Source organism: Castor canadensis, chromosome 11 (assembly GCF_047511655.1).
Source record: "Castor canadensis chromosome 11, mCasCan1.hap1v2, whole genome shotgun sequence".
Taxonomy (NCBI): domain Eukaryota; kingdom Metazoa; phylum Chordata; class Mammalia; order Rodentia; family Castoridae; genus Castor; species Castor canadensis.
In genome coordinates, this window is record NC_133396.1 from 87617352 (window position 1) to 87630151 (window position 12800).

Here is a 12800-nt window from a genome sequence, read left to right on the forward strand (position 1 = left end):
TTCTTCTGAAGTAGGATGATCCATCCAGGGAGGAGGGTGATCTGACCTGTTCATCTTTCTCATGCCCAGGGGATCAACTGGTACCATTGGAAAGGCCACGAGTTCTCCATCCCCTTTGTGGAAATGAAGATGCGGCCCTACAACCACCGTCTCTCAGCGGGGAGGAAACGGCGGGCCTTACAATTCTGAGCAGAGGGCAGCCACAAGCCAAACTATCTTTTCTGTCATTTGTTTGTATTTTATAATACGAGATGAGGCGGGGGGTACTAGAAATGTGCTTTGCAAAGAGTATTTGAAGGAAGCAGGGATGTAGCAGGGATCTGTTGACTACCATCTGCTCATAGTTTTTGCTGCCTGGAAGCCTGACCCTCGGGTTACATTCTCCCTCCTAAACAGTCAGCTCTAGCCATCCTCACCTTTCCCACCAAGAAGAAAAAGTGGGGAGTTTGTTTAAGAGACCAGATCAAAGGCAGCCATGGAGTTAAGTTGACAGGCACATACCTTCTTTCTCTACTCTCTGAAAGCCCCTTCACCTCCCAGGTATTTATGATCTGGTCATGTACTTCACTGGCCAGTTAATCACACCAGCCCAGAGACGTCTCAGCAAGAGAGCTTGGCCAAAAACTCCCATTAAGAGGGAAGAGATCAACTACCCTCTGACCCAACAACCTAAGTCCTTTAGAATGGGCCAAAAATTCTCATCTTCTGCAACTCTTACCTTACAAAAGTAGTGACCTCTTTTCCAGCCCCACTCAATCCTTTGCTTAATTTCATTCTATCTTAGATGCTATAGTCCCACCAACCCAACCTTTGTTTTGGAATCTAGTTCCCAGGGTACCTCCCGCTGCTGGCCCTGGGTTTTACAGTGGTCCTATCCCTGTGAGTTTCAGGCCACTGTTCCTCAGGTCAGTTAGACAGTAACTTTTTTGGTGGTGGAAGAGATTGGTTTTGTTTTTAGCACTTTGGGTGTAGACCTTGAGGAAAGGTCAGAAGAAATTGAAGTCAAGTCACCTGCCATAAAGATTACAGGTTCCATGGAAAACACAAACCTTCCCCAGCTCCATTTTCTCCGTCTCTGATCTGATTTATCATGGATTTTTTTTTTCTCAATCACAGCTGAAAGCCTGTCCCCAGCCAGGCTCCCCTTGATAAAGATGGCTTTAATAAAAGTCAGAAGAGGTTATATGACCAGATAGTCATTCCCGCAACTAATAGTCCTGGGAGGAAGTAGAATATTTAGTTCTGGGGATTTCTTTTTTTTCTTTCTCTCTCTCCTTTTTTTTCCTTTTGGTCCTGTGGGAAATGACCCCTTAATGAGGTGAGATCATGAGAAGTGTTTCTCCATATTCTTGTATTATTCTGCTTTTGAGAGAAGAAATGAAAAGTGCCAGAGGAAATTACATCTAGAATCCAGGGATAGACCTGTTGCCCATGTGATGAGATGTGTTGTCTCCAGCATCATGATTTGATTTTTAAGCCCAGAAGAGCTGGAGGCTCTAGGAGCCATTACCTTTCAGCTTCTCAAATCAAATGCCAGCTGCAGCCCTCCATGCAACATCTACCCAAATCCATGCCCAGGTCCCCACTGCCTTCTCCCTGTCCTCATCCTTTCCTCAAGGAAAGGATCTATTCTGCTGTAGGGCCCCTGTACGTCACACTGTACCTTTATGACATACAGGGCACAAAGGGCATCTTGTACCTTTGCCAATCAGTTACTGGATGAGCTGACCATTTTCTAACAGAAACACTCTCACTCTAACCAAGTTTTGAACACAGAAAGACAGTCCCTTGGGCTGTGTCACATACTTCTGGTGTTATAAGGATGGAGTCAGCCTGCCATTTTCTGTAGCTGCTCTCTGGTTATAGGCTCCACAAGGTCCGTCCACTGCTGTGGTGTGGACATGATGGATATACCTAAATCTGAAAAATGTAGGTAGCATTTTCATTCTAAATTCACAATGGGCTTCAAAAGCTAAGAAAAGGAGGAAAGAGAAACTAGTAAGTTGGATAAGATTTAAGTAGAGAGTGTGAAGAATAGAAAGCACACTCAACAAAGAACTTGTTAAGGTACAGGCCCGCCTCTGAGATTTTGATAGCCACATGAGCTTGGGTAAATTGTTTCACCTCTCTGGGCCTCAGTTTCCTTACCTGGTAAATGAAAGATTAGACCAGAATGATTTCTAATTTCCCTTTCAGTTTTAACAGTCAATAATACTATTGTGTGAAAATCTGAGTAGAAATTGGCATGTGCTGGTGAAAGAGCCCAATTAAGTAATGAAAATTCACCAAAAGCCCTGAGAGAGAGAAGAAAGGAAAGAAGGAAGGAAGGAAGCAAGGAAGGAAGGAAGGAAGGGATTTAAAAGTCAAAAATAAAACACACACACACAGCAGAAGAGAGTACCAAGAAGAGGCTGAACCTGTTGTGTCTATAAATGCAGAGCCAGAGACCTAGGTGTGCCAATACAGCCTACCTCATCAAGGGAACTGAAATGGAACAAGATTGTGTGTCATCAGTTCAGGTGAAAGTCAAGAAACATCAGTGGAAACAAAAACCTGCCTTTCTTCAGAGACATTTTATCCTGTGGAACATTTTTATAAATAGTATCAGCAATGCTGCCTAGATTCATTTTAAAGAATTTTAAAGTGAGAAAGGGACTTCAAAGATCAGTTCATCCAACCCTCTATAAAATGATTCATAGATTCCCTTTGTTAAGTTCTCATGAGGTTTTTTTTTAAACCGTTTTTTAGGAGATTCTGTTCCAGTCTTCCCAAGGCATGTGATCAACTTGACTCAAAGCTTCTGAACTCACTTAGTTTCTCACTGAACCTCTTAACTAACAGGCTGTTTCTGAACGAATTCCTTCTCATCCTATCCTTCCAAGCATCTTTGCTTGTCTCAAAGGAATCAGAACTCAGAAAGCACCCACCATAGGGCTGGGGGTGTAGCTCAGTGGTAAAGTATTCACCTAGCTTGCGTGAGTCATGGCTTCCATCCCCAACATCATAAATAACTAACCAAATCAATAAAGCTTGTACCCTAATCACACTGAGAACTCCCATAAGGGACTCAGAAGGAACAGAAGTGAATCCAGTCCAGAAGGCAGCCTAATTGCAGACACTTCAGGATATACACTTATACTATTTAAAGAAAAAAGAAAAACAACTAGCAACAACAAAAAATGACAACAAATGACTGCAATAGAGTTGCTACCTAGAAACAAAAGCCAGGCAGTTTCTCCTCTTTGCATGCCCCATCATATAAAGATAGTTTCTAACATATTATACTCACATTTTCCATGGTTACTTCTGGAAGGTGAAGGGGTCAGATGTGAAGAAGGAGTGTCAGAGATGACAAACCTATGGAAAGCGCTGACCATTAGAGCTGATTTAACTGGTGGGGGCATCAGGGAGGGAATTTGCCAACAATGACCACAAGGTGGCACTCACAGGGCCCACATACCCACTGAAAGCAGTGCTCAACTAAGGGAGCTGAGAACAGGAGGGTTTTCCTGGTTTCAAGGAGACCTCATACCAAAAGAGTACCCAGGATTGATTTGAACAGAAGACTGATTTATGAAAGAACAACAACGTGGCAGCAAGGAAATGCAGAACAAATTTCCACAAATATTTAAATCACCTTACCCCTCACCTATTAACTCCCCAACTCCACTACTGATGAAGTGGTAGAATGCTTACCAACCTGTTTCCTTCCACCTGGGAACCAACCAGCTCCCCGCAGATTAAAAACTGTTATTTCAAAGACAAACTTGAGAACCAGGGTTGCCAATGAACTCAATGCCAAACCAAATAATACTAAACACATTTCTACTTTTAAATTCTAGTCTCAGAACAGAGCTATAGATTAGACAAAAGATCATTATGAAATCTTTTCAAAGAGCTCTTTGTAAAGCATCAGTTGAGAAAGGGTTTAGGTTTATGGGCTTCTCTTTGTCCTCTTCTCTGGAGAAAGAAAAACAGAACCTGTGAGAACAGTGCATCCACCAAGCTGAGGGGGTTGAAAAAAACTATTGACTGGATTTGCAAATGCTCCTGGGATATGGACTTTTTTTTTTTAACCTCCACCCAGAATTTCAGGAAAGGTGGAGCCACTTACCCAGGATATATGCTTTTCTACTGCTTGCTTTCTTATCACCAGATTTCTATTAAATGTAATTTGTTAGTCCCATTTATTTCCCTTCAAAGCAAGGGGAAGTAGAAAAGGGGACACTTTCTACCTCTACTTGCATCACACTTCCACTCGAAAACTTTGAAAAGAAAACTCTGAAAAATGCAAACTCACTTCAATTTCTATAATCCGACAGAAGGTGAGATAATTTTTTCACTTGCCTCAAATTTATCAAGGCTATAGGAAGGGTTTTGGGGCCTCAGAGGCCTAACCTAACCTCCACCTAACCTCCATGGGTGGTCTGTTTTTCTCCGGGTAACATGAGAGAGATTTTCTATCCTCTGTAGGAGGGCAATCATGGGCTGGCTTCTGGGTTATACCTGTAGCCTCTGTCTAGCTGTACCATCAGATCATTTACCACATTCCTGAAGCTCTTTAGCTGTTTCCCTAAACCTTTGTTTCTTATATCACCCAACTCCTCACATAAATGATATCCTCATATCATTCATAAATTCATAAATGTTATCCTCAATAATACTGGAGCATTTTGACGCTACCAGGCCAAATGAGAACTAAAAGACCAAAAGAAAATTTCCAAAAGCAAGTAAAAAAAGCAAATCTACTGTGCTTTAAGAAAAAGAAAAATGGGGCTGGTGGAGTGGCTCAATGGGTAGAGAACCTGCCTAGCAAACAGGAGGCCCTGAGTTCAAACCCCAGTGCTGCAAAAACGAAAAAGTAGCTCTGGTTCATTTTAACTGTATCTACCCTGGACTTGCTTAAGCCAGTTCTGTGTTCTTCAAGTTCCAAGAAACAGCCTGGAAGAAGAAAAAATTTTGAATTAAATAAAAGACTAATGGATCCTTGGAGAGAAAAAGCAAGCCTTCTGTAGATGGTCCCACAGTGCAGATGCAGAGATCAGGCATGAGTAGCCAGGATAAAGGTACCAGCACTGGTTTCTCAAGTTCTGGCTGACCTCAAACCAGAGCTTCTATTGGTTGCTCACTTCACTCCAGAGGTCTCACTGCCCAGAAAAGAAGCAGAGGCTTTCTTTGCTTCAACCAGTCCTGCCTGGACCTCACTTTTCTTCAGCAGCAAACATAGCCTAATTTGTCATCTCCAGCCTTTCTTATTTATTTTTCAAGGTCACTCCTTTCCTGAAACATGACTTCATTGCACCTGCAGCACTTCATTGTCCAAATGTCCTTGGCAAACCTCACAGTCTTTGGACAGTATTACATTTTCTCCAAACAGGAAATCCTCCCTCATTCCCCAAGCTTAATAATGCTATTGCAGGGTATCCAAATAACACAGCTCTTGTTCCTCAAACTCAGCCCCCTCTATTAACTTAATAAAACAGCTCCCCATTGTCTGGACTGTGAGGCTGAGCTAATGCTAAATTTCCAATTGAAGAACATTTAACCATTTTAGCCTGATCCAGTCAGTTCTCCAAGGTACTGGCATTGGCTCATTGGCATCCACAGGCTCAGGTGAGAAAGTGCAAGTGTCTCTCTGAGAAGCAAGCACACACCCAGGAGGCCTGGAACACCTATGCCACAAGAGAGGGCTTGGGTCCAGATGCAAGGCCAGGAGGAAAATGCATGGATGAGAACTGTCTCCTTCTTGTCTTTGGGTTAGCAGCCCCCAGAAAAACCCTGTGTGCTTTTTAACAATACAGATTTGCTCAACCCTGACTCCTAGGCACAAATTGGGAACATATTTCCAGAGCCCGAGGGCTCTCTGGAGATCATCTAACCCAAGTTAATGAACCAAGGCCAAGATGGGCTAGACAGCTTGCCCAAGTTCACATAGCTAGTTAGTAACAGCTCAGTTCAGGTGGGGGACTGGCTTTTTCATTTGCCTCTTCTCAAACAAAGACTGAGAAAAATAGTATTTATTATACACCTACTATTTGCTAGATACTGTGCTAAGGACTTTGCATATATTACTTTATTAAATTCTTCCTACAACACTGAGTAAGGTTTAACCATTTCATAAAAGAAGGATATGAGGCACAGGAAGTTTAACATGCCCAAAGTCACACAGCTACTAAGGAGAGCCACAATCTGAACCTCTTTGTCTGATTTGAAAGCCCTTGATTTTTCTACTTCATGAAGCTGCTGTCTTTTATATTTATTTAGCCAAGTGGCCACCATCTTTGATTTTGCTAATGTTCTCATAAAGGGGCTTCTGATGCCAATTCCCTCTCTCTTTTTTCTTTCAAGAAAAGGGAATGTTTGCTTTGCTTTTGCTACATGCTACAAGGGACCCTCAATACCATCAGATAGAATAAGAAATATCCTGGTAGCTCTTTCCTTTTCTTTCCTTTTAAATTTGGGAGGAGGGAGAGAGGGTCTACTGGTTTAGAGGAGAAGGTAAAGATCAGGACAGGAACATAATTTCCCCCACACTATTTTTGGGGAACACAGAGCCCCTTTCTCTCCCAACATGGAAGAGTATAATATTTCAGAGTCATTCTGGAATGAGAGCAGGAGGTTTAGCCAGGATTTGGGAGAGAGAAAGCTCAGAGTAAACGTGACACATGTTCCTGGAATATCAATTTTACTCTAGAATTTGGAAAGAAAAGGTTATATTATGAATGTATTCAAACTAGTACAAACAGTGAGAAATGCAGAAATCTCATGACTCTTTTAGCTAAAATCAGCAGGTTGCAGACAGATTTGAACTCATTCCTCCCAGACTCCCAGGGATATAAACACCTTTAGGTTCCCTTGCAGGAGGACATAAGAGAAATTTTTTGAGAAATAAAGCTAGAAGAAATCAGGAGACAAATTAATTTATTTATCTTCTTGTTTCTTTCTCCTACTCCACTTGTGGATCCAGTGGATGAGGGGGCTCAGAGAACAGTTTGCTACAATCTCAGCTCACTTTGCTAATTTGGGGAATTTAGAAAGAAATCAGAAACCTGGTGGTTTCAGTTGCCAGGCCGACCCCCCACAAAATGGATCCTTTTCCCTTTATTGAATAATGTTGATCTAAAAAGGAATGGATCTCCCCAACAGAAAACTCTGATTTTGGGGGTCTGATTAGGTGGCAGTGACAGCCATGTGTTAAATACAGCAGACACCATGACTACTGCAACAATGTCAGGCTGTACCTACCCCTTCCCCACCCATCCCCTTTGAGGCCTAGCTCCTGTGTCAACCCTTCTCTATCCATCCTCCTCTTAGGACTAGAGCCATTCCAGGGACTCACAGACTCAAGGGTCAGAATTTACGAGTCTATTCTTAACATGCAGGCTCTTCCTTCCTACATTTTCACACACACACACAATTATTCCAACCTCAAATACCCCCGGCCCATCGGAAATCCTAGGTAACCTACACAAGTCACTGTGAGTCTGAGGGGTCATTGCCTAGGGCTGCAGCAGCTGAAACTCACCCTGGTGGTCTCTAGATTACTGTTTTGAGAAATCATAAACACCAAACCCTCCAAATCCATGGGAATTTGAGTTTGTCGTTTTAATCTTTAACAGCCTTTTCAGATAAAATAACAAAGACCAATTTACTGACTTTGTAGCTACAATGTACTTGAAAAAGCACTTACTTAAAAGAAAGACTGGAAGGAAGAAAATGGAGTGCATACTCCTCAGGTGATAGACACAGTAATGAGCTAAAATAAAAATACACAGAGGAAGGGAGAGGGAAACCAACCTGCCCATCCTTTCATGGCACTGTAGCTCAAAGACTGGAATTTCTGCTTGTTAACCATTGTTAACTAGTATTTTTAGTCCTGGTTGCTTTTAGCCTCTGTATAGTTCCTTTTTTAAACACATTTTCTATACGTTAATAAAAGATCCTGAAGGAACGTTGTGTGTTGTTTGAATCCTGTATAGCAGTGTGCCTTCCTTAATGACTGGCCTGGCTTCTTTTCTCTGGACCCCTCTCCAAGTATTTACCAGCCCACTTCTACCAGTGTGTGTCCTCTGTCACCCTTTTAGATAAGCTGTTCTCGTTCCTAATGGCTCTGCTCCTCCATCTATGTCCCCCATCTACCCTGTTCCTTTCCTCTCATTATGGCTTTGCTATCTCTACCTTCCTCATCTTTCCCACACACTCTTCTTTCTTTCTCCTTTCGTTGCCTCATCCTCCCTCTCCCACCACCTTCTCTGTCTCAATCTTCTATGTCACCCACCATCTGTCATTGAATTCTTCATCTCGCCCTTTGTCTTTACCATCAGAAAAGGTTGCTGATGGTTAGCAGCCACTGCTCTCCCAACATTACCCACATTGGTCTTGACTATGGCTTTGAGTCCATCAGCTACCTGCCTCCCTCTTGCCTTCTCTCCTGGCTCCCTCAACTCTGGAGTGCCTAGTGACAGCCATATCTCCAAATCTCTAGTGCCATCTATGGGTGCTAGCTAAAAATAGTTGATGAGTCCAACTTGCTGAGCAAGCATCCTCTCTGCTCAGTCTGTGCCCTGTACTACGAGGCCCTATCACCCTTACTTGGCACTGCTCCAGCTAATTTACCACCAGCCACTCTAATGGTGGTTCTCATGACCACCACCTCTCAAACCTGTCACCTGGGAAAACCCTCTCCCTTTCCCTCCTTGTTGGTGCACAGTGTAAGGTAACTTTAATCTCCAGGTTGTATTAGGCAAGACCCCAGCCAAGGAACATTTTCAAGAGAAGTATGGTGAAAGAACCTTTCATTCAATTCATTTCCACAAGCACATAATGTTGGGAGGTATTGAGAGAACTGACCAGCAGATTGGGCTAAATGCCATCAACCAAGTGGAAAGTGGGGAAAGAGGGGTGTTAAGATCCTGCCTCAGGTAGGTCAACATGTGCAGGTCCTACAACAATGGAAATGATCCAAGGGGGAAGATGAGGAGGCAAGAGAGTGAGCAAACAAGGGGCATGAAACCGCAGCATCTGTAAGAGCAGGACCAGGAGTGGTTCAGTGTCCACCTCAGCTGGCTTCCTGGGGCCATGTGAGGAATATGACCTGTGACAACCCCAGGGAGCCAGGTGCAGACCAAGCTTTGTGAAATACCAAGGCCAAGAAAGAGACCTTTCTCCACATTCCTTGTTAAAATGGTGAAATAGTAAGCATTTTAAATAAGGGAAAAAACCACAGCCCTAAAAATAATACCCCTTCCAAAAAAAGACGTTTATTCCTCCCACTTTTTTCTTGGTGCCAGCAGTTTTCTCCAAACCCTTGGGTTATGTGCAAACATGAAAAACTCCCAGTCTTCAGCCCCATGACAATCTACCACTGAAGGTGCCCTGCACAAGCAGAGCTGGGGAGACTCTCTTCACTCTTTCCCTGTGTCTCATTTCCTTTCTTTCCTCATTTCCTGGAAGACAGATTTCCGGAATGGAAGGCCCTTTAAAAACAGCCACATTTCCTGGCCCTGTTTTAAATAAGCCACCTTGGACACCCACACCTCAGGAGTGACTACTAAAACCTGGAGATGAAGGCCGGCACCTGAATCTCAACTAGAATGTTATCTGGACAACAGAAATGGAAATTAAAGGAATCTAGTGAAATGTAAAGGCAGTTCAGTAATTAGTATTTATTCTGAGAGGGCTGAATGCTAGCATTACGTTCTGACTTAAATGAGTATGAGTCACCCGTTGCTTAAGACCTCTGGGTACATTTACAACCATTTGAACAAAGATTTAATTATTGCTGTGTTGTGGGAACTAAGAATTGCCACGAGTAAAATTAAAAGTGGATTATTAAGCAAGAGAAATGTTAGCAGCATTAGTAATCAGTGCAATTACCCCGTAGCGTCTTTTCTCCCATAGTGCCCCCAGTGGCCCTCAGAACCTGTGTTTCAGCAGTGGCCATTTTGCCAGCCAGCAATAAAACATCATCACAGAATGAGAGCCCATCGGGCCTATGTCTCTCCTTTCCTGTGACATGTACAATATACCCCACTGCCCAGGCTTTCAAGGAAAGCTAAAGAGTTTGCACCACACTCATAAATGCACAAATAAATGTATGCTTGTTCCTCTTTATACATCTCACCATCCACACTCAATGAGCACCTATTATATGCCAGACCCAATGCTGATTCTGGTTAGAAAGATGGTGACTTCAGGGGAAATTTGGCCTCTCTCACGCTCTCTCTCAAAAATATTCCTTTATTTATTCTCTCACCATACACTTGTTAAATCTATATTATGTACCAAACTTTGTTTTGTACCAATTTGTGCTAGGGTTGTCCAGAGAAACAGAATAAGAGAGATGTGATGATAGATAGATGGATGAGAATTACCACACATGATTATAGAAACTGAGAAGTCCCATGATCTGCCATCTGGAAGCTGGAAGCCCAGAAAAGGCAGTGGTGTAGTTCAGTCCAAGTCTGAAGGCCTGAGAACTAGGAGAGCTGACGTTGTCTCAGTTCAAGGGCAAAATAAGAACAATGATTCAGCTCATCAGGCAGGCAGGAAGAAATAAGAGGCAAAGTCTTCTTCCTCAGCTTTACTGTTCTATTCGTATCCTCAATAAATTGGATGATACCCACCCACACTGGGGAAGGAAATCTACCAAGTCTGGCAGTCCAAATGCCTATCTCCTACCATATACCCTCAAAGACACACACACACACACACACGCAGAAATGATGCTTAATCTGGGAATCCCAGGGTGCAATCAAGATACAAGGTAGCAAGCAAGTCATGGTGGCTCACACCTGTACTCTCAGACACTTGAGAAGCAGAGATCAAGAGGATAGCGGTTTGAGGCCAACCCAGACAAAAAAATGTTTGCGAATCCCCATCTCAAAAAAAAGGAAGTTGGACACAGTATACATGTTTGTAATCTCAGCTATATGAGAGGCACAGGTAGGAGGATTATGGTCCCAAACCGGCCAGGCAAAAAAATAGATAGACCCTACCTGAAAAATAACCTATAGCAAAAAGGCCTGGAGGCATGGCTCAAGTGGAGAGCATTTGCCTACCACACACAAGGCTCTGAGGTCAGTAACAACAAAAACAGCAAAATTACATAGTTGTAAACAAAACGGGAATGGTTACTTTCCTATAACTTTCTTGCAGTTAGGGACATCATACTCTAGAACAAAGATTCAGCAAACTATGACATTTATTCTCTTTTTGCCTCTTCCCTTTTCTACCCATTTTTATCACTCCTTATTCTCCAGTCCAGACATTCAACACATGTGTGAATAAAGCCCCTCGCTTTAAAGCTTTTAAAATAATCTACAGTAAAATTCCCAAACTTATGTTTGTGTGTTCATGAACAAACAGAATGATGTACACGGTGAAAGAATTCAGTTAATTGGTATGAGTGCTGTCATTTCAATATTAAAATTTCTTTTTTAAACTCAGACACATTTCAAACACTTCAAAAAAGTGACAATTAAGGAGCTTCTTAAATCTAAAAGCTAGGAGTACCTTCTGAAAGGACTGATTACGACAGAATCCTCCAGGGAGTGAGGGGCATCCCAAAAGGTGCTGACAGTTTTAGATATTGATACCCCTTAATGCTTTAAATAAAAATTAGTATCATTGGAGTTTACCACCAAACATTCATTTATAGCTGTGTGATTGCTTGGGTTCACTCTTCTTGACAGTGAGATCTTTAGAAGTTTCTGCGAAACAAGAATAAATTACAAGAAGTGCAGTAGCAATTATAAAAATTCAGCATGCTAGCTACACAGGAAATGTAAAGATCCAAGAAAAACAGTGAGAACCATGAGGCAATGTATATATTTATGTCAGTATATAGGCAATACCTGGCTTGATTTGTGATCCACATGCTCACTTGTTACGACTTTTTTTCTTCATAAATAAGACTCACAGAGTAATAACCAAAAACTGCATTTATAACTGGTACCCTACAACAATTGTCAACAATGACAACTTGGGTTGTCATTTAGTGGTGATTCAGTAGACCTACTGAACAGGAAGAACAAGAAATCATGAAAAGAAGTCATTTAGCTTGCAACCCACCTACCCCCCACCATCTATACACAATGGAATTTTATACAGCCATGAAGAAGAACGAAATGTTATCATTTGCTGGTAAATGGATGGAATTGGAGAACATCATTCTGAGTGAGGTTAGCCTGGCCCAAAAGACCAAAAATCATATGTTCTCCCTCATATGTGGACATTAGATCAAGGGCAAACACAACAATGGGATTGGACTTTTAGCACATGATAAAAGCAAGAGCACACAAGGGAGGGGTGAGGATAGGTAAGACACCTAAAAAATTAGCTAGCATTTGTTGCCCTTAACACAGAGAAACTAAAGCAGATACCTTAAAAGCAACTGAGGCCAATAGGAAAAGGGGACCAGGAACTAGAGAAAAGGTGAGATCAAAAAGAATTAACCTAGAAGGTAACACACACGCACAGGAAATTAATGTGCGTCAACTCCCTGTATAGCTATCCTTATCTCAACCAGCAAAAACCCTGTTCCTTCCTATTATGGTTTATACTCTCTCTATAACAAAATTAGAAATAAGGACAAAATAGTTTCTGCTGGGTATTGAGGGGGTGGGGGCAGGGGGGAGAAATGACCCAAGCCTTGTATGCACATATGAATAATAAAATTTAAAAAAATACCCATGTTTGCTATAGAGCAGGATTTCCATACAGTACTGTTATTGATATCTTGGTCAGATACTCCTTTGTTGTGGGATTCTGTCCTGTGTTGTATAATGTTTAGCAGTATT

At 42.1% G+C, this 12800-nt stretch overlaps 1 protein-coding gene across 3 annotated transcripts in view; it reads left to right on the forward strand.

Annotated features, from left to right (window-relative positions):
• Tnr (tenascin R) overlaps positions 1-7951 on the forward strand; it is a 400720-nt gene extending 392769 nt beyond the window's left edge. For all 3 annotated transcript variants that reach the window (XM_074047403.1, XM_074047404.1, XM_074047405.1), the window contains one exon: positions 70-7951. In XM_074047403.1, the coding sequence (XP_073903504.1) occupies positions 70-189 (120 nt within the window). In that variant the 3' untranslated portion in view covers positions 190-7951. The remainder of the gene's footprint in view (positions 1-69) is intronic.
• The last annotated feature ends 4849 nt before the right edge of the window (positions 7952-12800 follow it).